General features: G+C 42.1%; 2 protein-coding genes across 2 annotated transcripts in view; one reads left to right on the top strand and one right to left on the bottom strand.

Moving 5' to 3' along the window:
- Positions 1 to 27,861, top strand: part of LOC148666845 (zona pellucida sperm-binding protein 3-like) — a 779,162-nt gene that overhangs the window by 458,250 nt on the left and 293,051 nt on the right. The gene's annotated exons all lie outside the window — the stretch shown is intronic.
- Positions 150 to 26,062, bottom strand: LOC148666911 (protein FAM78A-like). The gene is made up of 2 exons (XM_088632587.1): positions 25,169 to 26,062; positions 150 to 3,789 (listed from the first exon to the last, which is right to left on the bottom strand). The coding sequence occupies exons 1-2, from the start codon at positions 25,417 to 25,419 to the stop codon at positions 3,264 to 3,266; spliced, it is 777 nt and encodes a 258-aa protein (XP_088488713.1). The 5' UTR covers positions 25,420 to 26,062; the 3' UTR covers positions 150 to 3,263.

Genomic DNA, 27,861 nt, shown 5'->3' with positions numbered 1-27,861 from the left:
TCCCAGTACATAGTGCCACATTCTATAAAACCACAAAAAGAGATACAAGTGTATCAGTTTCAAGAAAAGGTAATGCACAATGGTTCCATTGATGCAAGTGAAACCTTTTCTGAATGGAAGTCAAGACAAAGATAATACTTAACAATGAATACTAATCATTTTTCTTTTATTTCTATTCACAGGACAGGAAATGGTGTTCCAGTATACTAGGATTCAGAATATAACATATTTAGATTTTACAGATTACCATGGGACAGACCTCAAAGAGTCAGTGCATTGACAATGGCCAATATATACACTTAATAGGGAGGGCAGATGGTGAATGGAGAAGGGAACCAGACTGATGGTTAACAGATCAGTTATCAGCACAAACATGCTACCATTCACAATATAACCACCAGGTAAAAATATGATTCAAGTGAAGCTGGAAAAACCAGGAACGCCATACAAGTTCAATCCAGTTTGAATCCAAGTAAAGTACGACAATGTATAACATGGTGGGAATCTCTGAAAAGATTATCATCCAATTGATCAAAACTCAGAATACATAATGGAACTTATGACAGTCAGCTAATAACCGCTATTCATAGAAATGAAACTGGACTCATTATGTGCATCACAACATATACTAGGAGCATCCCAAGACCCAGAGTATGAATCAGTACTGATTTTAATTACATCCAGATGGACTAATTTGAAACCTTTTGTATGGACAAATTGAGTCGATGGACAATATTATTTAATTAAATGTATCAATGTTATCCAGAGGAAACACTGAATATAAACAATCTTTCAATCCAACAACCTGTGGATATACAAAATTAAAAATATGTCCAACATTGATGACACCACCAACAGATGGACTTCTTAGGGAATGTTGCATGATGTTAAAATGGTTACTTTAGAGATAACTTATGATTTAGCTATATTGTTGTATTGCAATATAAAAATGTAATCAATTGTAGAAACAAAACCAGTACTTTACAATGGCTGCAACAAAGCATATCTGTTACGACTTGCCCAATGAGGACCTGACACACACCTCTCCGCATTACAGTGCGTAATCAGTAATCAGACACACCCCTACTCCTGGGTACTTTAACCTGCCTCACTCACATCTCCCTGCTCAGTATTTGCTTGAACTTCTCGTGAGATAATTCAGAGTCTTTTGCCATATTGATTGCTTCCTGGTTATTCTAGACTTCTGGTTTGCTTACTCGACTTCGGTTTTGGATCTTGTTTTCGGATTGGTCTTTTGGATTCACTTCCTGTTTTTTTTAACTTGATACTTTTTGACTACGGATTATGGCATCCTGGTTTTCGGCTTCTTGTTTTCTCATCTCCCACATAGGGTCCATCTTTTGTCTTTTGTTTAAAGAAAGTGTAACAATATCCATACTAATTATAGAGTATCAAACTCAAATTGCACCAAGAAGTGCTCGGGAAAAAAAAATTGTTTGGAGATATTGGAGGTCTCTTTGGAAGTTCAAATTTTGCTATAATTTCATGGAAAATTGCAAATACAGAAGCATGTGCTAACTAGGCATATGCTCATCAAGCATTGCAGGGTCTGGGTTTAGCAGCTAATGGAGAAAATTATGTTTTGCATGCTGTAAAGCTTTAGTAGAAATAGTGAATACATTAGGTCAAGGTATATTGAAAAATACAATTATTCATATGAAAATTTTGCTAGAGATCTATTAAATGCAGTCAAAAGTGAATGAATATCAGATTAGGAGTAGTACCTAAATACACTATTGGAAATGTTAAAAAATTAGGCTTACAATGGTTCATTGTACCGGAACGGAACGTGTTTTCTTTCTTCTTTTTTACAGCATGGAATAAACCTATTACTTGTTCCTTTGCAGCCTACGGATGCTGACGCAGCTACCCACCTGAACTACCCACCTGAATGGTATATCATGTCTGACAGAGAAACCTATATATATATATCTATTGTGACCGGAAAACCACACTTCTGCATACAGTTAACAAATGCTTTCCACATGGGACATTGCCGGACGAACACGGCCTTTGCTCAAATTTAGCCCATGGTGGGAGAACATATACCATGAAGAAAGCAGTGTTCTTGCCCAAATGCAACAGGCTGTTGATAAAGCAATGTCGATAGGTGCGCAGTACCCGTGTTAAGCTGAGGTAGTTGGTGGTTGACTTGATGCGTATGGAAGCACAGATCCTGGGAGCTTCTCACAGTGGCACTACATATAAATATTCATGGTGGAATATAGCACAGTTGGGGTCTGCAATGGCATCTATCTGTATATTTACAGGATCATTACTGAGTATATGTTGCAAATGTCAACTCGATAAATTAAAAAAAAGATCACTAAAACAAAAACTTTACAAATAGCATCAGGTAAAACGAATCATCCATGTATTATATAAGTTGTTCCATTGCACCATTTAATAAAATGTCCAATGAACAAGAGGGGTGTGTGTAGTATTTTGATATCTTTATAGGATTTCTGTGTAAGATTTGCCCTACATGCAAGAATTGCTTGTGCGAAGGACACATACGCTGAACAAGCAGACTGTTGTGTTGCATACATGAAAGTCTGTAGGATGGATCAGCAGTTAGCCCTAAACATATTGATCATAAAATATGTGCTTCTCCAATACCATGTTGGGTACATAGAGGAGATGGTTATAACAGTATAAAAGGATTCTTTTGAACAATGGCAAGCAAATCAGATAGAATTACTCTGTCAGTCTGATCTTGGGGAGGCCTCTTCATTATTAATAAACCTCTTTCAATCCTTCACTGAACTGTGCTGTGCCTCTTTTCTCTACAACAGTACAGTTGGAGTTTCAGGTTCTTTTAGGTACAAAATTACTGCATAGCATAAATACTCAGATCATAGTTTTTTTTAGCTTCTAATGTGACTACTTAATTAGGGGACTTCCTTCTTTATAAATTTTTTCCTGTTTGAAAAAAAGTCTCCCACCCTTCCTATCCCAGGAAACAAGATGTGCAAATTTGTATATACACACACACCTACTGTATATATTCTCATATAATGTTAAAAAAAATGCCTAGCAAAAAATAATACTAGCCATTTTTGCAATGATTTAATTTAAACTGGGCCGGGTATGACTGTGCTAAAGGTAGAATGGTTGCAGTTGTTAAGTCCAGGAGACGTTCATAGCTTTGCCACTTGGGGCATCTTGTTAGATTTTTTAATTCATGTTTCTGATGTAAAAAAAAAGATTGGGGGGGGGGTTAGTTTCTTCAATATAGTACCCTAGAATTTTGGAGGTGTAACAACCACAGGCTTTCCTTTTTTTGGCCTCCACATCAGGACCTGCGTATCGTTGGCATTGGGCTTCACCATGGCGTTGGGTGGGATGGGCTCTTTCTTGGCCAGGATCTGGGGCTGCTCCTGGGTAGTGGGCTTCAGCAGCTTGGCACGCTGGCCCAGGGGTTTCCTGGGGTCGATCTTGATGTGGAGCTGCATCCTCCACATGATGGTCTTCAGGATGAGGTGCTCTCTGGTGGATTGGTTGATGGCCACCAGCCAGGTGATGAAGCTCTGGTCCCTGTGGATGCTGGTCAGCTGGTGCAGGTTGCTGTTTCTCTTGGGCACGTTCCAGGACACACTGGTGTCGAAATTGTCATCCATGCTGACCTTGATCTCTGTGTTCTTCTTGGTGGGGCCGACGATGGTGCAGGTCTCTGTCGTATTGCCATACCAGGGGTAGTTCACCCCATCAGAGTCACTTATTGCTTGAATTTTACCATCCCTTAAATCAGGGATCTCCCAGCTAGACCTAAAACAAAACACAGCAATTAATTAATTAGCACATCAACATGAAACACAGCAACAGTGCAAGTTTTTGACACTTTCCTCCTTTATAGTAAAACAAGTCTATGGTGGCTTCTACAGCAGTTTTAGCCTTTTTATTTAAAACGATCTAGACAGTTCCTTATCCTGTACTGAAAAAAGCATATTTTTTACATTACCAACATATTCAGGGGAAGAAATGGGACAAGGTCAACAATCACTTATACAAGGAACACCTGGCAAAGAGTCAGATTTGATTAGTAAATATGATTGATTGGCTACTATAATGTTTCTAATTGGGTCATCATTACTTTGAGTTCCTGAGATCATAATGTTGAAGATTCTGATCCCTTATTCTGATCAAAAACTCACACAAACTAAACTCTAGGAAAAATAGTCAAAATGAAGTACTATAGTTAAAAACATTAATGGTGGCTTTGAACCAATTCTTGATGCGCATAACATATAGTAATTCCTGAATTTGTCTAAAATATCCAAGGCTTTTGCACAGCAATGCACATAATTAGAACTAAGGAAAATAATTTCCCAGCAGGAAAATGTGTTCCCATCTAACAAGAAAATATATATATACCTGTTTGACCTGTATTGGCTTTATCTGACAGAAGTCATATTCATTCTTAATATCCCATGCATCTGTTTTTGTTAAAAATAAACAGAGGATCGCACTGGTATCACACAAGTTCTGCATCCTCTTTGGGAAAACTCTGCAGTACCAGTCATTCAGATGTCGCAAGATTTGTTCAGATATGCCCATTAACTTTTTTTTAAATGTAAATCCATCATCTATCCACACATTTTATAACTGCTTCATCCAATTCTGAATAGCAGGGGAGCCTATCCCGGCAAGCAAAATTCACAAGGCACGAAACACCTTCGATGGAACACCAGTCCATCACACAGATAAACAATTTTCCCCAGAAGGCAACTAATCCACCAGTATGTCTTTGGACTATGGGAAGAACCCCCCCGTTCATTAGAAGATACAACTCTATATACATAGCACCCTAAGAAGTGAACTCAGAGATGCTGTAATACTAACCACTGCACCACTTAAGAAGTTGTTAATAATAATAAAACATCACTTTATTAACCCTTTACAATTTCTTGCATGAGGAGTTTGTCTTTTCACATACCCCAGCCTGCTCTCCATGAGACACACAGATGGGGAGAGAGCCTGGGGTCAGAGCACAGGGTCAGTCATTTATACAAGGCCCCTGGAGAAGTTGGGGTTAACAGCCTTGCTCAGGGGCCCAACAGCATAAGATTCCTCTGCCGCCGGTGGGATTTGAACCGACAACCTTCCAACCACAAGCGCAGATCCTTAGCCACAGAGCTACCACTCCACCCAATTCTTGCACATTCTGTAATTTTTCCCCCCAAAAAATTAAAATGGCCAATTATGTTCTTTTAAATCCCCCTCTTCAATTTAGATTCTCCATAGTTTAACAGGCCTGCGTTTACAGCAGCTCCTAAAACCAGCACAGGAAAGATGAAACCCAGCAACCTTGCAGGAACCTGTGCTTGTCAGAGTTATCTGCTATTTTTCACTTCACAGGCCCCACAGATACCAATGGAGTCACCACTGCCTGGAGGACTGACACAGCTCTCACAGCTGTTGACAGATTGAAATCTGATGATCCAATGGATGCAGGAGCCTAGACTGAAGGAAATGACCAGCATCATCAGGAAAGCAAGATCATCCTCAGCACCTGGGCCAAGTGTGCAAATACTGTCTAAAAGTAACAAGAGTGCTATGGAGGCTTTTAAGGGTTGTATGGAGAAGAGGCAGATTGGCATGTAGTGGAGGGATGTTTCATACCAAAACAGGAGAATGCCCAGGGCATAGGATAGTTTAGAACTATATCTTTGTTGAATGTGGAAGGAAAGAGCTTTCTGGCAATTGTGGCAAGACGACTTACTGACTACATGCTGCTAAACAAGTACATGGATATACTGTATTAGTGTAGAAAGGAGGCAAAACAAAGGAATGACCTAACGGTACTATGGCTGGACAAATGGATATGGCTTATTACCACATAAATTAGTGCATCTGACAAGTAAGATGTAGAGTGGCAAGTAAGATGATGCCGACACTAAAGGCTGGAGTCCTGCAAGTATCCTGCGAGCATCCTTTGTCCTTGTTTATTTCTTTATTTTTGTTTTTCGTACTGCTAACCGCACATACTGTATGCTCGGTGATTAGATATGACCAACAAACATTAATGGACATAAGATCGAATATTGGCACAGTTAAATCTACACCAGTAATTACTGCCGACTATCTGGACTGAGGTGTCTCACCCGTACCTGTACTGGGAAGAAGACGGCATCGTAGGAAGAGGGGTAAACCAGCAGGCGTTCTGGTAAGATTGAGGCAGCACAACAATCATGCCCCGCTCCCTAGTATACTTCTTGCCAATGTTCAGTCACTTGAAAATAAACTGGATGAACTGAGAGCAAGGCTTGCTGTCCAACAGGACATCAAGAAATCAGAAACCATGGGTAAATGGCGAGATATGTGCCAAACTTCAAGCCAGGACAACCGCTTTCAATTCTGGCGATATGGATAAATACAAAAAAATCACGTTATGACCGCAGGAAAGCTATCAAAATAGCTAAATACAACTACAGAGTAAAATTAGAGTCATATTATCACGGCTGCAACACATGGCCCATGTGGAGTGGTATACGCACCATTACAGACTACAAAACACAACCCAGCTATAACACTCAGCAGTCTGCCTCTCTTCCCGATGAGCTAATTTCGTTCTATGCTCAGTTTGAAGTCAGTAACGCAGATCCAGTCAGGAAGATTCCAGAAATCCAGGGTGAAAACCCACTGATCATATCCAGAGCGGATGTGTGTAAAGTTTTTAAAAAGACCAATCCACACAAAGCTCCTTGCCCTGATGCCATCCCTGGCCGCGTTCTGAAGGCATGTGCAGACCAGCTGGCAGATGTCTTCTCTGACATATTCAATCTCTCCCTAGCTCAGTACATAGTTCCTTCCTGCTTTAAGAAAACCACCATTTTCCCCATTCCTAAGAAACAGAGTCAGGTGCCTGAATGACTACCGCCCTGTTGCACTCACATCAGTTATAGAGTATTTAATGAAAGTTCGGGAGGAATGAAAGCAGCCGAGCTCATTCGACAAAGCTGCTGCAATTCCCACTTATTCTGACGTAAGCAACCGGTCTCCATATATATATCAAACGTTACCCTCTCTTCTTCCTCGCTCATTTTCTGCATGGTTTGTTTTCGCATAGCTCAAATCCATGCTCCCTTCTTGTGCAAGTGAGAAGTACAAATCTGCTCCTCCAATGAAGACCTTTTCTGCCGTGCAGGGGACTCCCCTACCCCTCTCGTCCAGTCCTCCCCCCCCGCTCCCCTTACCTCCATCTCCGCTCCCATCATCCGCCGTGCCACATCAGCGCCGCTCATCTCCCAGCCAGTCCTCACAAGATCCAACTCCTCGCCGAAGACTGCGTTCCGCTGTCGTAGCCCCTCTCTCATCACAAACCCAGCCTTCCCGTTCCTCTACGGCAAAGTCTCCAAATAACCCCCGCACATCGGCTCCCCCTTCTCCCGGATCATCTCTCATGATTTCCAACTGGACCATAGCAAGCCTCCAGAGGATACTTTGAAAATATGGCATCCGTTTTAAAAGAAACGCCTCCAAAAAAGCTCTCTTTTCCCTGTACCTAACTGCAGTCTACACAAAACGGAAACCTCGGCTCCACAGCTCCCCCCGGCACTCTCTGATTACATCACCCGCGCCGCTGCCACTCATCCGAATGTGAGGAACCCGAGGCCGCCCGCGCCTCTGCCTGTCGCATCTTCCATCTTGTCTCGATATATCTGTGTCTGCATCTCTTCCCCAACCAATCCATACCTCTGCTGAACAACTGCACCTAGCCTCTTCCTCTCAGCCTCCTTCCCTAAACTCCTTGTTGCCGAGTCTAAGGCCCCAGGCTCACGCCCCTCCCCAACCCTCTTCTTCTCTGTTTAATCTAATTTCTGCACTCTCCTCTGTCTCTACCTCCAGCATCCAACATGGCTCAGGGTCCACCGGCTTGGTGCCTTCGGCCCCTGCCAAAGTCTCCCTCAGCTCAGCCAGCAGGGGGCCCTTACCTTCCCCCACCCCCTGGCGTCCAAGACAACTCGGCAGCTGCCTCCGTCCTTCACGCAGCCTTCGCCCCTGCTTCAATTCCTCCTCAACAGTCTTCGGCTTCCATATCACAAGCCACTGAGCTTCAGGCCCCAGATCTGTCTAACCCCTCCTTTCACAATCTGTTTTCTGCTCTTCTTCCCTCCTCATCTTCTCCCATCCCCGGTGTCCAACACGGCATCAGTCATCCCATGCCTTCGGCCCTGGATTCCAATCTCCCATTTACTAAGGACTTTTCTCTCCGAACAGCCGTTCCTTTCCCAGCTCCTCCTAACGCACTAAAGTTTAGTCCTCCTCCCCATTCACTCCAGCAGCAAATTCCACGAGGTGCGGACGTCAATCTAACTCACCTTCTCTCTTCCTCCACTTACAACTCCGATTCTAGAACAGTCGACTGCGGCACATTTTCTGTTACTCTCAAATCTTCCAACCCTCACTGCTTCAGTCCTTAGAATTTCCGACTTCAGTCTGGCTTTCAGTATTTTTCGCGACATCATGTGCTCCACCTTTCCCGACCGTCGTCAGGAGCTCGACGATTACATGCTCATCATCCTCAATTTATCTGTCCGTTTCGAGGGCCCCCTGTTCTACGATTATCATAAGCAGTTCTCGGCCAAGGCCGCCGCCCACCTACTCCAATGGAATCAGCGCACCTACTGGGGAGCCCTCGACACTTTCGCTGGCATCAGAGCTCTTTCCTGGGACTTCTGTTCCTCTGTTCAAATCTTTGCCCAGATACCCATCATGGAATTTTATTGAAGAAGAGCCAGGAGAGGTATTCTCATTCACTCAGTAAGGTCTTTATTCAAATTGCAATTTGGAAAATAGCCATCACCCGTCTGTGTAGAGAAGTGAAAGCTGATACAAAAGCAAGCAGGAAGAGCCCTTGTTTTAAATCTTTTTTAAGCTGATGCAACACTTCAAGGACAGGCAAAGCAGTAATTTTCCATTCCTTATAGGTTTTTGCTTTAAGCAAAGAAGAGCAGTTATTCAAATAGTTTATCATACTCCCTTCTTCAAGCAGCAGAGATAAACATTATTAAAACATCCCATGCCCTTGGTGAGTTGGGTGCTATCACACTTTGTTCTAAGTATCCAGCTGCTTCTGCAGCACAGCTCTGTCTGTAAACAACATTTTTAGGATAAAACACCTTTTCTCAGTAACTTTCCATTACATATCGTCTGCAAGCTTAACCCCAACTCCACCCCTTCTCCCCCACAGCATCAATTTTCCCGAAAGGTCTTCTTCAAACCTTCTCGGTCCAAAGACCTTCGCAGTCGCCTCATCGTAATGATCGGAGGCCATCTGCAACAACTTTAATTCCTCGACATGTACCTCTTCCCTCTGTCGTTTCCTTCACATTTGCAGCTTCTGCGGCAAAGCTCATGTTCGCTCTGCCTGCCCCCGCCGGCCATTCCACGCTCGCTCCACCTTCAGTGTTCCCAAATGTCTACTGGCTTATCTGTCTACCAAATCGATATCCCCGCTCTTGCTTCCGAACTGCTCTGTCACCTATCCCTCTTCCACTCACATCTTACTCGGATTCTCAACATGTCTGTGCACACTTCCCCCATCTTTTGCAAAAATGTGCAATCTGCCACCGCCGATCCCCAGTCCGTTGATTCCTTGTTAGCATCCGAAGTCGAGAACGGTTTCATGATCGGCCCACTTGACTCTCCCCCATTCCCCGCATACCGAATCAATCCCATCAGTATTACGGTCCGTAAGTATTACGGTAAAAAACGCCTTATAATCGACTTGACAGCTCCTCATAACTCCCACGTACCAAGTCTCAATAGCCTTATTCCCAGCTCAGACTTCTCCCTTCACTACGCCTCAATTTACCACACCATTTCTCTCATCAAAATCGCAGGTTCGGGTGCCTGGCTCGCTAAGGCCAACATCTCTAGCGCTTTTAAAGTCATGCCTCTCGACCCAGACTTCTGGCGCCTCTTCGGAGTTTATTGGCGGAACAAGTTCTTCTTTGGAGTCCGCCTTACTTTCAGATGTAGGAGTAGCCCAAAAATTTTCAATACCTTAGCCGAAGCTCTTTGCTGGATTCTCTTGAATAACTATAAGCTTCCTTTTCTCATCCACCTTCTCAACGATTTCCTTACGACGCTTTCCCCACCTGCAAGAGCCTCCTCCACACTTATTTCCGTTTTTAGGAAACTAGGGGTACCTCTCGCCATGGACAAAAAAAACGGCCCCTCTCATACCATCCAATTCCTCGGTATCACCCTCAATTCCATCAATTTTTCCACCTCCCTGCCTCGCGACAAAATTGACAGATGTATATCTCTACCTATTTTTCCGCTAAATTTTGTGCAAAGAGGGAACTTCTCACTCTGCTCGGACATCTCAATTATGCCATGCGTATCATTCATCTCCTACCTTCTCAACCTCTCCTCTTCTGTGTCCTCTTTTTACCACCACTTAGCCTTTCAGATGACTGCAAATCCAAGCTCAGGCTTTGGCAGCTGTTCTTGGCCAACTGGAATGGCATATCTCTCTTCTACGATGACCTCCTCTCTGATCCCGAGGATAACCAGCTTTTCACAGACGCAGTCCCCTCAGTTGGTTTTGGAGGCTATTACCAAGGCCAATGGTTTGCAGCTCCTTGGCCTCCCGAATTCTCTTCAATCCCTCTCGCCGACCAGTCACCGGCCTTGTTCGAAATATTTCCAATTGTCATTGCCGCTTTTCTTTGGGGCCACAATTGGAAACAAAAATCCATCCTCATCCAGTCAGACAACTGCGCAGTAGTTCATATAATCAACAAAGGAAGTTCTTCATCCCAATCTATCATGAAATTTCTCCGCCGCCTTAAATGGATTTCTCTCACACATCAATTCATCCTCGTAGCAGCTCATATTCCAGGCCACCTTAATGAGATTGCTGACACTCTCTCTCGCTTTCAGTTTCAGAAATTCAGGAACTTGGCACCAGATGCAAGACCGAACCCGTGCACAGTACCTCCCTATTCAGAACTCACGTTCCTCTGAATCATCCTTTTCATCACTATCTTCAGCTGGCCCAGCAAACTATCCTCTCAGGGATTGACCCTCGAACTCTCAATTCTTACTGGACTGCCTGGAAGGGCTTCCAATCCTTCCACCTCTCTGCGAACATAAAATTCCCTTCTTTCAATTATTCTCACCATATCCTTCGTCTGCCATTGTAGAAACTCACTCAAGGTATGAGCATCCACCACCAAAGTATACCTGGGCGGCATCCACTTCTTCCAAAACTCCTTTTCGGCACGACTTGTCCATCCCTTATCCACCCTCAAATTACTCTCCTTCTTAAAGGCTTTCAGTGACTTGAAAAACCACTTCCGGACCAACACCACTTACCTCAGACATTCTTGAATCTTGCGTCTACGTTCTCAGGTCGGGTTACCACTCACCCTGGGTCGACCGCACTCTTGAATCCTTATTCTTGTTAGCCTTTTTCGGCATCCTAAGATGCTCCGAAATTACCGCCGCTTCCACATCCTTCGATCCTTCTTCTAAACCCTGCTTATCTGACATCTCAATCTTATCTTACAATACATTGACCTTCTATCTCAAGAAAAGCAACTCAGGTCCGGCACTCTCATTTATTATTTCAAACTCTGTTCATACGTAAGCCCATACGAGCCTCTATCTCATTACGCGCATCTTCGCACCTCTGCCGGAGCTTTGCCTACTGACCCTCTGTTCGTAAACGAGATGGGCCGTATCATGACTGGTGTCTCTCTCACCTCCACGACATCCTTCTAACCGCCGGATACCCCCCTGAACAATTCTCCGGCCACTCCTTCAGATCAGGGGCCACGTCCTCTGCCGCTCGCCAAGGCATACCCAAGTATCTCATCAAGCAACTCGGCCGCTGGTCCTCCGAGGCTTATCACGCATACATTGAAACTAACCCTGGTATCCTCAAGCAGGCACTTTCTCTCCTCGGCAGAGTTAGTTCAATAATCATTGCTTTTCTGCACTGGTGACTGGGGGTCCCACTTGGTTCTTTTGGGGGTCCTATCCTCCCCGTCCAATGGCCGGGAGGTTGGCCTTCAGCCAAGCGGGTTATGCCAAGTCTTCACATCCCAATAAACGATTCTAATTTCTCCCAATCGGGTGCTGTCATTCCTCGTGAAATCATGAAGTGCCTTGAGCGGTTGGTCAAAGCATTCATCACCTCTCACTGCCTGATATCCTAGACCCACTAGGATTTGCGTATCGCCAGAACAGGTCAACAGAGGATGCTATAGCCACTGCCCTCCATACTGCCCTCTCACACCTGGTTAAGAAAGGAACATGTGAGAATACAGTTTGCCAATTACAACTCAGCATTCAATACCATAGTGCCCTCAAAGCTTGTCATCAAGCTCCAGGACCTGGGACTGAACACCTCCCTTTGTAATTGGATCCTGGACTTTTTGATGTCCGCAGATGGTGAGGGTGGGCACCAACATACATTTCTGAATTTCTGCATAAATCTGACCTAAAATGTGATCAGATCTTCATCCAAGTTATAAAAAATATATAAAGAGAACCCAATGAAACAAATAACACAAAAGGATATACTTTTTCATTCATTTAATGATCAAAATGATCCAACATTAAATGTCTGTTGGAAAAAGTGTGTGAACCTGTTTTTTATGCTTTACATAAATTTACAAATGTATGCAGAAATTCAGAAAATTCTAAAGGGTTCACAAACATTCTAGCACTTCTGTATGCTCTAGCCAGACTCCAAAAACTGGAACCTCCCCATGGCTGTGTGCTTAGCCCTCTCCTCTACTCCTTATTTACTCATGATTGTGATGCCAGGCATAACTCAAACTCCATTACTCAGTTTGTGGATGATACAACAGTCATCAGCCTGATCACAGATGGTGAAGAGTCTGCGTACAGAGAGGAGGTTGAAACCCTGACAGCATGGTGCCAGGAGAACCACCTCTCTCTGAACATCAGAGAGACTAAGAAGATGATTGTGGATTATAGTAACCACCAGGGAGATCACATACCTATTTATATCAATGGAACTGCAGTGCAGAGGGTCAGCAGTTTTAAGTTTCTGGGAGTTAACATCACTGAGGACTTAACCTGGACCCACCACACCAGCATCGTGGTCAAAACAGCACAGCAGCGCCTATTCTTTCTCCGCAGGCTAAGGAAGTTCAGCATGCCATCACATATCTAGGCCAGCTTCTACAGGTGCACTATTGAGAGTATCCTGACTGGCAGGCTGCATCACTGCCTGGTATGGGAACTGCTCCGCCTGGGATCACAAAGTACTGCAGAGGGTGGTGAAGTCAGTGCAGCTCATAACCGGCTGTGAGCTACCAAAACAGCCAGGATATCTACTCAGCGAGATGTCTTCAGAAGGCCAGGTCCATTCTCAAGGACCCAATCATCCTAGTAGCAAAGCATTCAGTCAAAGTCCAACAGATTACGCAACAGTGTCTAATTCCAGTCAATAAGACTGCTAAATAGCCAACCTGCAGCTCCTTCAGCAAATCACTGTAATGGCTACATGGACATACAGTTTTTATTTATTTCTTTGTATTCAACGTACTGCACTGCTTGGACATAATGTATTGCACCCTGGACACATAGCAGCTCTATTTATATTGAGTTTTGTCAGAGTTCATCTCTTGAACATTGAATACAAGAAAATCCTTATACAGTATACCAAGAAGTGCAGAAAATCGTATAAATGCAATGTGTAGTGTGCACAGTGTCAGTAGTAGTAGTGAGATTGCATATGACTATTTAGAGAAGGTTAAGCCTAACCTTTTACCTGGCAATAAAAAGATTACTGTACAGCAGAACACAATTGTGTACATCTTTACAGTAAGCACTGATTGAATATGTACTGTAGCAGCATTTCCTTTTTTATTACAGGTACATAAAAACAAAAGATTAAATATGTGTCTCTTTGTTTTTGCGTCTCCTTCTTTCTCATTTCTCTCAATCCCTTCCCTGTCACTCTTCATTTCATAGACACAAAAGGGTTTCTCCAGAGGGAAATTCGAGTCCAGGCTACTGGTGCTGAATCTATTAAGAACTGTGTGAACAAGTACTCTGCTGGGAAATGTGAAATTTCTGAGAATATTCACATCTTGACGTGTGCCACTGTTTCAGGCGTTTTAATATAGACCTTGTCACTTTCTCCACAGCCATTCTCTAACCTTCATTTGGTACTAATCCAGAAACCATTGCTGAGCTCATTAGATCAGTTTGCATACAGATGCAGCCATTCAAAATGCGTGAGGTATTTCGCGGCATACCCCGGTGGGCGTGTCACAGTATCACGCGGTATGACGCAGTTAACATGGTGTCACGTGGTAAACTATTCGGCGTCGCCTTGTAAACCCGCCAGGGGGAGCTTAACCTCTCATGTACAGCATTTGAGCCTTTAATTTTGAACTGTGTATTACAGCATGTTAATCATCAGTCATTAAAATGTTGGTATATTTTATGAAAGCAAGATTGCTCAGTTGGACAAAAGTACACAACCTACCTTTATCAGAAATATTTATGCATCAAAGCCTTTACTGAAGATATTACTAATAGTATTAATAATGGATGACTTTGGACAAGCTGTATACTCAAAGTATAATTTCTTTAGCATATTTGTACAAGCACTTGGAATCTGTCCAAGCCATACTTTGTCAGGCATTTTGTTTTACTTCAACGGGCATAAAAACTTCCTTGCTTTTAACAGGGCGTTTCATAATTTCTAACTACGAAAATGATTTAAAATGCGACACCTATCATTCAACTAGAGCTTAAAATATCACAAGGAAAAATACACACCGGTATTCCATTTCTCCCTAAACATTATAAGCTTCGAAGTCTTTAACTAACGTGATACTGGAGTCAACAAGCATACTTTTAGAATTTGATTAAAAGGGAATATAATATGGAATCGCGTATCTCAAGAATTTAATAACGGTATGATTATATCCGTGTACTGCGGCAGGGCTGTGTAGGGCTGTTTCGCCTGCCTGCTCATGCGAGCTGTCTTGTAGCCTACTGGTCTAGGTGCGTGACTACCAACTGGCAGGTTGTGTGTTCGAATCTAGCTGGTGCTGGACCTTCCAGTTTTATTTCTATCTATTTATATATTTATAATCATACCGTTAAGACTTCAAGACTTCGAAGCTTACAATGTTTAGGGAGAAATGGAATAATGGTGTGTATTTTTTTCTTTAAAGTACCAAGACCAGCTATATACTGTATGTTTATGTTCCAAAATTAATATCGTTTATGGCTTTCACACGCGTTACAGTATGCTCCTATTCTTTTTATGTTCAGCTACTAAGATTTCCCTTCAGTGGTAAAATTCAATATCTACAACGGGCACAGTAAAGACGTTTACTGTAAGTCTTTCTACGACAGACCAACGGACCACGAGTGCCCCTGTCGGTCAACCAATCACGTACTGCGGTGCCGCGCGTCATCTTGCGTCATACTGAGCGACGTCACCTGCGGTACGTGTCTGTAACGCGCACTTTGAATGGCTGCATCTGTACATCTCATTCTAGCTGACCATGGCTGTGTCATGGCATAGGAAGAATGCAATTAGTTTTGATTAAGAAACTAAACATCAGATAATACTAGGCTGGGCAAACGTTCCAAGGTCAAATTCTTCCAGCACGGGGGTACATTTAAAGCGGAGACGACGGCACCGAAATTTTTTGGCGCGCCTTCTCTTTAAAGCCCTGGCCAAATATGAAGACAGTACGTACAGTTATAATTCAAACGGAATTAAAAACTACACATCCCAGTTACCATGGTGGTGCTTGTGATCATTGCGTTTAACCAACGAAACAGGGCGAAAAATCAGTCACATGACTTTGGGGCAGAGTTTCGAAAGCTTAACCTATCAGCAACAAAGCGAAATTTACACGATAGGCTACCTCAAACTGTCAGTTACACGACTGTGTATGTCGCTTAAGCCACTCCTATTTGGCATTTTAGTTATGGAGGCGAGAAGACGCCCCCCCCCTCCCCCTCTGGGTCCGTGATTTGCCGCCATCTTTAACTGTTCCGTGTCCGAGCCGTAGTAGCTACGCGTACGAAATAAAGTTCATCCCAGCTATAAAACATACAGTGCCTTGCGAAAGTATTCGGCCCCCTTGAACTTTTCAAACTTTTGCCACATTTCAGGCTTCAAACATAAAGATATAAATTTTTTATTTTATGTGAAGAATCACCAACAAGTGGGACACAATTGTGAAGTGGAACAAAATCTATTGGATTTTTGAAACTTTTTTAACTAATAAAAAAATGAAAAGTGGGGCGTGCAAAATTATTCGGCCCCTTTACTTTCAGTGCAGCAAACTCACTCCAGAAGTTCAGCGAGGATCTCTGAATGATCCAATGTTGTCCTAAATGACTGATGGTGATAAATAGAATCCACCTGTGTGTAATCAAGTCTCTGTATAAATGCACCTGCTCTGTGATAGTCTCAAGGTTCTGTTGAAAGCGCAGAGAGCATCATGAAGACCAAGGAACACACCAGGCAGGTCCGTAATACTGTTGTGGAGAAGTTTAAAGCCGGATTTGGATACAAAAAGATTTCCCAAGCTTCAAACATCCCAAGGAGCACTGTGCAAGCGATCATCTTGAAATGGAAGGAGTATCAGACCACTGCAAATCTACCAAGACCTGGCCGTCCCTCTAAACTTTCAGCTCAGACAAGGAGAAGACTGATCAGAGATGCAGCCAAGAGGCCCATGATCACTCTGGATGAACTGCAGAGAACTACAGCTGAGGTGGGAGAGTCTGTCCATAGGACAACAATCAGTCTTACACTGCACAAATCTGGCCTTTATGGAAGAGTGGCAAGAAGAAAGCCATTTCTCAAAGATATCCATAAAAAGTCTCGTCTAAAGTTTGCCACAAGCCACCTGGGAGACACCCCAAACATGTGGAAGAAGGTGCTCTGGTCAGATGAAACCAAAATCGAACTTTTTGGCCACAATGCAAAACGATATGTTTGGCGTAAAAGCAACACAGCTCATCACCCTCAACACACCATCCCCACTGTCAAACATGGTGGTGGCAGCATCATGGTTTGGGCCTGCTTTTCTTCAGCAGGGACAGGGAAGATGGTTACAATTGAGGGGAAGATGGATGCAGCCAAATACAGGACCATTCTGGATGAAAACCTGTTGGAGTCTGCAAAAGACCTGAGACTGGGACGGAGATTTATCTTCCAACAAGACAATGATCCCAAACATACAGCAAAATCTACAAAGGAATGGTTCACAAATAAACGTATCCAGGTGTTTGAATGGCCAAGTCAAAGTCCAGACCTGAATCCAATCGAGGATCTGTGGAAAGAGCTGAAAACTGCTGTTCACAAACGCTCTCCATCCAACCTCACTGAGCTCGAGCTGTTTTGCAAGGAAGAATGGACAAGAATTTCAGTCTCTCGATGTGCAAAACTGATAGAGACATACCCCAAGCGACTTGCAGCTGTAATCGCAGCAAAAGGTGGCTCTACAAAGTATTAACGCAAGGGGGCCGAATAATTTTGCACGCCCCACTTTTCATTTTTTTATTAGTTAAAAAAGTTTCAAAAATCCAATAGATTTCGTTCCACTTCACAATTGTGTCCCACTTGTTGGTGATTCTTCACATAAAATAAAAAATTTATATCTTTATGTTTGAAGCCTGAAATATGGCAAAAGGTTGAAAAGTTCAAGGGGGCCGAATACTTTCGCAAGGCACTGTATATATTTTTGTGGTAAGAGGGAGCAAAACATCAGTATTTACTGCTATTAATTACTGTACGATTTATAGTTGAAATCTGAGCCTAAATATAAAGTTAAAATCTCGACAAAGCAATGTAGGAAATACAGAGAAAATAAGTCCTTTCTGACATCTAAAATCAGTTTCGATCAAGGTCTCTAAAACGAACAAGAAAAAGAGGATTTTCGGAGGGCAATTACGCTGTGTTTATATAGAATAAGTGATTTATGAACAATCTAATTTCTTGTTCGTTTAAAACTGAAATGTCAGCTGCAAAAGATCGCACCAGAAACAGCACTCTCTCTGCCTGTCACAGACGTTCAGGAAAGGGTGAATGAAGTCATGTCAAGTACAATAATTCGGTGATCAATAATAACAGTTGTAGGACAAAAAACAAAAGATAGTGAAAACTTAAGCTTTTTAAGGCTAAAACTCAAATTCATTCTACAAATTAAGGCAAATGAAAATTCAGGACGTTAAAGTGCTAGAGGTGTAAAAACTACAAAAATGCACATGAGCAAAAAGTTTTAGAAATGGAGGAGATATTGCTTTGAAATAAGCAAACAGAAAAAAAGCCATGACTATAGTGCAGAAGAGGGATGCAGGAACACTTGCTTAGATATACAAAAAAATCACAAAAAGGTGTATGTTACAAAAGAACATGCAAACATGTTCATCATGTACATGAACATGTACATCAATTTCCCTTCGCGATCAATAGTTTTATCTATAAACATGAAACAGAGTGAGGAATCAGAAAATTAGCATGCATAAAAAACAGCAAAACTGTCAGCCCTAAATGAATTAATAGCAACCATGGTTTCATGGAGGGCTTCTCAGATAGTTGGGCATTCAGGTAGATTGCCAGGTGAAAGGATTTGTAAACATATTTTGTTAAAGCAAGTCAGTTTTTTTCCACAACACATAAAATAAATTTTTCCAAGAAAGTTTAGCCTTTGTCACTAATGAAACCACTAAATAAAGACATAAATATAGAAATCTTAAGTTTTTTTTTATTCAATGTTGGTAGCAGGATGAACTGTCAGGTTGAGCTAAGTGTATATTTTGTCGCAGAGTTGCTGCAAGATGTTAACAGTGAAAAAAGGTATTTAGAAATGAGTTATTTCAAGAAGAAAATTTTCAGAATAATTGCAAATCTAGCAGGATAGAGAAAGCACATAAAACAGGCAGTTAGATTGATCAGATTAGTATGAAAAGTCATTTAGCAAAGGGAATGAGAAGAGTGACAAACTAGTATACTTTAGATCTTTTTTTCTGAACCAGGGAAAATCTGATCATGTTTCTCTATAACAATAATAAAAAACTTTATTTTATATACCACCTTTAAAAGTGGCATCTCAAAGCAATACAGTAGATGTAAAAACAGATAAAAGGACCACAGATTACAAAGTAAAGGGTACGTGACTGATATCACTGGGAATACAAATTGAGAGCTCTGGGGTGCAGCTAGAGAAGACCCTGTAGATGTTCTTGAGGACAGCTAGAAGACCAGAGTCAGATGGACAAAAGTGGTGAGTAGACAGATAATAAGCCATATACTGTAAGTACTGAATGAGGATGAGGATTTTGAAGTTGACTCGAAACCTGATAGGTAACCAGTGCAAGGACTTGAAAACAGGTGTAATGCATCCCTGATAGGATTCTCGCTGTCATATTCTGAACATATTGAAGATTGCTCAGTGTGGATTTAATTTCCCCAGTGAACAGGATGTGCATTTATTAATTCTAGAAATTCAGTGCATTTATTAATTCTAGAAATTCAGTGCCTTTACTTCCATCCATTTCTAATCTCTTTATCCAGTACAGAGGATTTGGAGCCTATCCCAGTAAGCAACGGACACAAGGCAGAATACACCCTGGACATAGCGCCAGTCCATCACAGGACAGACAGACACAAACACACACAGACCAGGGCCAGTTTTCCCATAAACCAATTAACTTACCAGTATGTTTTGGAGTGCGAGAGGGAGTCATATCACACATATGGAGAAAAACCATGTAACCCAGAGAGAACATGCAAACCCCACACACACAGGATGGCAGGAATTGAACCTAGGACCCCAGTGCTGCAAGATAGCAATGCTAACCACTTCGCCACCATTATAAATGGATGGATATCTTAGTTATCTTTCTAGTTCACAGGTTTGCATGCATAATTTAATTTTGAAAGCCACTGAGACATCAGGCACTACTGTTGTATTTATGAAAAAGAAACAAAACAAAAAGCATACTAACAACTGTGCCATCCTACTCCTTAGTTAATACATTTTATTATTCATAAACAGTTAACATTGTTAGCAAAATATTTTGAATTATATTTAACCCTATTTTTTCTTTAGTTTCGTATTTAACTTATTATATGATAGTCAGATTTAATGTATATTTGAACAATGAAAATATATTTTTACAAGATGCGGGGGAAAGTGCAATAACTTATTACAGTGCTAAATTTAATATTATTGATTGCTAATAGTTTATGCTAACACCTTTCTTAATTAGATGTATTTAAAACAGTGAACTAAGTGTAACATACCATTCAGAAATACAATCGAGAATAGTTTTGTGGTGTTTGTATGGATGAAACGTTTCTAAAATGTGTAACACAATTAAAGACGATTAAAATCTGTAATCTTTCCACTTGTAATGTCATTAGACAGAACAACAAGTTTCTGCTTTGTCTAAGGATGGTATCAAAAAGTAGTCTAAGTGGTGAGAAAGCTGTGCTTAATGATAATTAAGTGACTTAAAAGTAAAAAGAGATGGTTCATATTGCTTGATTATTTTAAAAACTAAGTTATAAGTGCAGACGCGATTGGTGCCATAAGCGCTCCAGGCAGCAGAACGTTCGTTCTGTACTGCGGAGCTCCGCGCCTCCTCCCTCTCTCGGTGCCGCGCCCCTCTCTGACGGAGCGCAGTGGGCGGTACGCTGTTTTCAGAGCCTCTGATTGGGAAAAAAAGACCTGCTGATCAGTTTCACACACCAGGAAGAGAAAAGAATGGGATTTTTTCTCTTCGAAACGTGTGTTGTCTTTATGAAATTCGTGTATTTTAAACATTTAATTAAGAAGTAAAAACCTTACACCGTACACAAAGATTCTGAGCTGATCACGAGGAAGAAAAATCACCCATTTTTCGCGCATAAAAAGTGGTTTTTAACTCTCGAAACCCGTTTTTATAGGTTTTAAAGTCGTGCGATGTCTAAGTTAAGCAGGAACACATCATTATATCTCATTTTTTATTTCTTTTAAAAAAAAAAAAAATCGTTTGCCCAGCCTAATAATACCTTATTTTTTCCCCCTAAATAATACCAGTTTTGAACATGTTTTGATAGGTCCACTTCACAGTCATTAGAGTTCAGTTATTTGTCCTTCAAACACAACCAGAACGTGTTCCAGTCATGTAGCTACAGTAGTTCCTGGCTAAAGATCATGATTTAAATAAAGGCAAACATTCACAGGCAAATATGAATGGTGAAAGAACAGCAGTTATAAAAATAACAGCACACTTAGGATTAATATTGATTTCTACCTGTTAGTGATCCCTTAGACAGTTCACTGAGGATATCAAATACCTGATAATCTGATACTCTTGAGCAAAGCAAGAGGTACTGGAAGTTACTGAGGAAAGAAAGCTTTCAAAAATAAAAACAGATACAAATAAATCCAGTCATTTATCATGTGTAAAAATATATTAGAATGCAACTCTATACTTCCATTATATATACTGTATGTATAAATATTGCATAGTATGAACATGCTTAATGCTAATTAAACCTCACTTATACTGATTATACTGATAGTTACACTAAATCTAAAAGTGAAACCAAAACCATCTTGACACATGAAACTTTGCTTTTTAATTTAGGACATAGCAAAAGAAATGTGCACCACTTGTGAATTAGCCGATAACACAAGAACACTGCAATAACTCTAGTAGCACTGCCAGCTTGGGGTTCTAGGGGCGCTGTGCTGTGCTGTGCTGGAAGTTTGGAAGAAGGTTATACAAACAGTGAAGCTGGGCTCTTCCATACTGAGCCATGTTAACATTAACCTCACAGTTAAGACTAAATACAGGGCTGCAAGTACTATCCACTAGACCTAGATTTCAGGGAAGTGGGGGAGACAGTGCAGAGAGTCCAAGGCAGGACACGCCCCGGACAGGACGCCAGTCCATCACAGCGCAGACAGACACAAACACACACACTCACACCAGTGCCAATCTTCCCAGAGGCCAATTTATCAACCAGCATGTCTTTGTACTGTGGGAGCAAACCCATGTGAACATGGGGAGAACATACAAACTCCACACAGACAGCACCCCAGGAACTGAACCTTAGCCCCTGGAGTCCACCATGCTGCCCTGGATTTGATCATTCTGCTTTATTTCTGTGTACAATTTATATTACAATTGTAATAATAATAATAATAATAATAATAGCTTACACTTATATAGCCCTTTTCTGGACAATCCACTCAAAGCACTTTACATGTAATGGGGACTCCCCTACACCACAACCAATGTGCAGCATCCACCTAGTGCGCCAGAACGCTCACCACACATCAGCTATTAGTGGGGAGGAGAGCAGAGTAATGTAGCCAATTCATAGAGGGGGATTATTAGGAGGCCATGATTGGTAAGAGCCAATGGTAGATTTGGCCAGGACGTCGGGGTTACACCCCTACTCTTTTCGAGAAATGCCCTGGGATTTTTAATGACCACAGAGAGTCAGGACCTCGGTTTTACGGCTCATCCGAAGGACGGCGCCTGTTTACAGTATAGTGTCCTCGCCCCTATACTGGGGCATTAGGACCCACATGGACCACTGGGTGAGCACCCCCTGCTGGCCCCACTAACACCTCTTCCAGCAGCAACCTTATTTTTTCCCAGGAGGTCTCCCATCCAAAAGTAAACATTCTAAATGTGGTGCCTGGTTACTTTTCCCTCGCTACTTGTTCAATCACCCTGCTCATTAACAGAACCTTCATTACATTATACCCTTTTTCTCCCAAACAGCCACCAGTTAATAATCTACCTCAAAGGAGGAAAGCAGCTCTTGGGTGACCAAATACTTGGGTGTAATTTTTTATACATAGGCCTTGCTTGACATGGTCAAATTTCTGCCAGCACAGGCAAATTACAAGAAGGAAAAAATAATAATGTATTTTAATGTATTTGTTATAAGTTGAATGGCTGACTATCCCGTGACTGCAAATACTGGTTGTCATCAGAAATGCTTAGCATCAAAGAAGGAAAACATGTCAAACAAGAGGCGGAGCTGTAAACCAGGACAACCTATTACTGCTTTTGTGGAACAGCTAACATGTTGAGCGTTTCTGAGGCTCTGGATTTGTAGATACAGTGACTTCCTCGCACTTTCCCACTGAACACCAGTGAACCACTATGGATAGTGTCACTGAAACACCTGTCAGTAATGCTGGGCTGTGTCTTTTCTGGTTTATATTCTGTTTTATCCTTAGCAGAGAGCCAGAGTCTAACCTGGCAGACAGGATGCATCCCATAATGATGGTGCATCCAAGCCCATGATGAGCCACTAATTTGTCAGAGGGCACTCCCACACGTGGCATGATTTAGAGACGCCAATTAATCTGGACAGCATCATGTCAGCATCATGACTATGGGAGAAAACTGGAGCAGAAGAAAACGTAATATACAGCATGCACTATGCAGACTCCACACAGAAAGCACCTGATGCTGGAATCAAACCAAAGACTCACTTGCTAGCCAGCATTCCCTATAGTATGCTCTCCTAACTCCCTACACGAAATCTCCATTTAAATGAATTGCAATTGTGCAATGGTTAATGGAAATAGGTTGTCAACAAGGATTTCCCAGCTCGCATGCCACTTCTGCCACTGATTCATCCAGTATTTCCCTGAGCTAGTGAACCTCCCTGCACTTCATCATCAGGTATACTTTAGGTATAAACCTAAAAGGTCGCTTCTGTTGATGCTCAACGCACCTTGCTTGCGCGTACTGTTAAACCACACAGGAACACCGGGGAGCATCTTTCTCACCTTGCAGAAACTAGAAACTTCTGAAGTTTCAAAAGTGGGTAAGAGGGGTTTGAAGTAAGGTAAAGCATAACTGCCTGTTTAATTCACTCCTTACTGTCTACATTCAATCAACATAAGGCACAGACTAATGTTAAGGAACAAGTAATACATTTATTACATGCTGAAAAGAATAATGGAAAAGACGGAAAACACAACGTTTCGGCTGTGAATCTCCTGTTCCAGCCTGAGGAACAGACAGTGAACCTGTCTCTCAATAATAATAATACAGTGTGTGATCTCCTGTCCCAGCCTGAGGAACAGACAGTGAGCCTGTCTCTCAATAATAATAATACAGTGTGTGATCTCCTGTCCCAGCCTGAGGAACAGACAGTGAACCTGTCTCTCAATAATAATAATACAGTGTGTGATCTCCTGTCCCAGCCTGAGGAACAGACAGTGAGCCTGTCTCTCAATAATAATAATACAGTGTGTGATCTCCTGTCCCAGCCTGAGGAATAGTGAGCCTGTCTCTCAATAATAATAATACAGTGTGTGATCTCCTGACCCAGCCTGAGGAACAGACAGTGAGCCTGTCTCTCAATAATAATAATACAGTGTGTGATCTCCTGTCCCAGCCTGAGGAACAGACAGTGAGCCTGTCTCTCAATAATAATAATACAGTGTGTGATCTCCTGTCCCAGGCTGAGGAACAGACAGTGAGCCTGCCTCTCAATAACAATAATACAGTGTGTGACCTCCTGTCCCAGCCTGAGGAACAGACAGTGAGCCTGTCTCTCAATAATAATAATAACAACAATAATAATAATAACAATAATAGTGTGTGATCTCCTGTCACAGCCTGAAGAACAGTGAGCAGTCGTAATAGTTACAGCTTTCCTTATTTAGCTCAGCAGCTTTTATTTCGCCCATGGCAAGAAGCGGAAGCAACTTGTGAAAACAGACTGGGTTTGCTGTGTTCAGCCGGTTTGGTTTCATCGTTTTGTAAAGCCGAAATGTTGTGTTTAATTTATTTTTTCAGCATGGTATAAAAGTATTACTTGTTCCTTTGCACCTTACACATGCTGACGCAGCTACCCTCCTGAACTATTGAATAATGTTATCAGATTTGCGTCTGTTCACCAATTTATACTGGTCAAAAGATTCTGAAACGTTTTTTGTTGATACTGTATACTGTAGCAGGTTGTGCTGAGCATTTTCAGTTTTGTGTTTTTATGCAGTAAAGCACTTCTTAGAGGTTACACAGAAACGTGTTTTTATAGGGCTATATATGTATTTCTTACTGAGGTCTAGTAGATAGCCCTGATAACCCATTGTATATAAATATACTGTAATGTGAACATCAGTTCGCGTGCTAACGCGGTACTTACATTCCTTCCTCCCCGTATTCACTGTAAAACTGCATGTGGTTGCAGGCTTGAATCCAGCCCACAGTCCAGGTCTCCTTAGCAGCGATGGGCGGCACCAGTACCCGGGTCGAAGCTCGGAAATACGGGGTTGTGTATCCCAGAGCAGAGGAGGATTCGTAGATCCTGCTGGGATTTGAGTCTATGATAGAATTCACTTCAAGAACGGCGATGCTTTCATGGAAACTTTTGGGCATACTCTGGATAGAGGCCATTGCATTGAATATCACTAGAATTCACAAGAACGGCAATAGACTCATGGAAAACATGCACAGTCACAGTGATTTTGTCTCGCGTTTTCTGTCAAAGAGAGAAATTATTTTTTTAAAAGAAGGTGCTACGGTCGGTCTTCCTAAACCGAAGGATGGATCCTATGCGGATTCAGTAGACAGAACAGTAACCAGGAAGTTCCTCGGTAGTGAATTCGCAATCCGAAAGACTTGCTCAAAAAAAGGAAAAAAAAAACAGAAGTCCTTTACCGACAAGTCCGAAAGTCACACAAAGCCGCAATCCAAAATAAAAAAAAAACAAAATGGGTCCGGAAACAAGAAGACACTCTAAATGAACAGCCAACGGTAAGGGAAGATCAAAAGGTAAACACAATACTAAGCGAGGATAGGTGAGTGGCGCTTAAATGTGTTTAGAGGAGAGGGAGAGGGCAAGAGAGCAAAGCGGTAGGTTAGGTGGTTATCGATGTCTCCGCCTACGTTTTGATCGGGACATCTGGGTCTTAACTGAAGGTCTTCATGGCACATAGCCTAGCGTTATCGCGGTGGTTAGATATCCTGTTGCAGTTTCAATTTTTTAACAGTCTTTAAAAATATCCACTCGCGCCACATGCTCTGTATAAGAAACTTACTGCACGTTTTATTCCAAATCAGTATTTCTATGCTGGGAAGCTAAGGAGGTCCAGCATTTGTATTATTATTATTATTATTATTAATAATAATAATAATAATAATAATAATAATAATAATAATAATAATAATATTCTAGTTATCAGTAGCATGTTTTATAAACTTACAGTTTAGTTTACTTCTCTGAAGCAGGTTTCCGTTTCTTATAGCTTCCTCTGTCCATTGCCGCAGAGAAGAAGAGCGGACATCAGTGCTTTCTGTCCAGTCCCAGATGAGTTCAAGTTCGCCCTCAACAGAGTTACACCGAGAGCTGCAGCCACGCTTTCCTTTAACCTACCGGTGGTTTAAAATAAAATAGCTATCAATCAACAAAGTAGTGATTGACAGAGCTAGGCCGATCTACATGCTCTGATACATAAAATAATACTGAAGTCGATTATCTGAACAGCAATGCCTGATAAACGATCTTTCCGTCGAGCGCTTGAAGTTCCTACCTCAAGTTTTACTACCCTTATACGATCTGTCGTTTTTTTCTTACTTTTGTTATAGTTTTCCTTAAAAGACGGGGGAAATGATGTGAGAGCGATTTAAGCTACGTTTGCATGTTTCTGGTTGTGAAAGAGAGTGGAATTAATACTTTGATGTCTTCATTATGTAACATTCAGACTGATGACATCTCGTGCCTTCAGGCTAAGATTAATAGATTTAGCGTTGCAAGGGTTAAAGTACTATCGCTTAAAAAATATATACTTAACTGTGAAAATAATATAAAATATATGACAACCTCTTACATATTGTATAAGTCGTTTAATCGAAGATTACATTCTCAGAAAATAAATTACATTATACCCGCTCTTTGCCCGTAATTCGCATTTAACAGAAAGTTTGGATTTGCTGCATTGTGAAAAAATAATCAGGCTAGGACAGTTTGTGGTTTTTGGATTGCCTGAATTTATTATACAATAATGTAATCCTCAATGTAACGGTTCCGTCCTGCATCGTTTACATTCAAATTTCATAACAGGAAAAAAAATATATAATTTCCCTGCTTAGAAAACCTTCATTCGCAGGCGCTTATAAATAAAAGATACTGTAACAAATATGCCCCTGCACATAACACGGATGTTCGCCGCCCGGGCTGAGGAAGCCAGCAAGACCCCTGTTGAGCGATGCAGGAGACCTGGGTTCACGCCCAAGTGGTAGAGGGAGGATCTGGGAACTGGGAACTGGGAGCGGTGGGGGCACAAGTCCGAGAACCAAAATTTGTTACATTGGTGTTAGGGTGGGATTAATGGACAGAGACCTACAGCACCTGTCGGACTCAGAGATGTGCCAGTTCTCCCAGCAGATGAGGGACACCCTTAAGCGCCAAGAACTAGAATCGCTCCTTGGCACCACTGGCGCAGTCCTTCTGAGGGCTACCCTGCGGTTATGTGCCCAATGGAGAGGGGACTATTTACCACGTCACCTGAGCTGAAGTGATGGGAAAGGGACAATGGACCAGTGGGGACCAGCTACCGAGGTATCAGTATCAGTTTCAGATGGCGGCCTGGGAGAACAGCTGGTCCCAGGGGGAGATGCCAGGCCACCTTGCCATCGCCAGGCTTTGCTGGATGTCCCCACTGACCAGTGGTACAGTTATATGGCGTTGGCCATCCAGAGGCATTTCAGTGGAGGAGGGGAGGCACCCAGATTGCTGTGGGAAAAGCTGGCCCAACAACGGCACCTACTGGGAGAGCCCCTGGGGTCGGTCATCCCAGACGTGGCCTACTTCGCCTGCCAGGGTGACACCACTCTCCC

This window comes from Lepisosteus platostomus, chromosome 5 (genome assembly GCF_059453375.1).
Source record: "Lepisosteus platostomus isolate fLepPlt1 chromosome 5, fLepPlt1.hap1, whole genome shotgun sequence".
Classification (NCBI taxonomy): domain Eukaryota; kingdom Metazoa; phylum Chordata; class Actinopteri; order Semionotiformes; family Lepisosteidae; genus Lepisosteus; species Lepisosteus platostomus.
The sequence above is the reverse complement of the archived record's forward strand: the minus strand, read 5'-3'. Positions and strand labels throughout refer to the sequence as shown.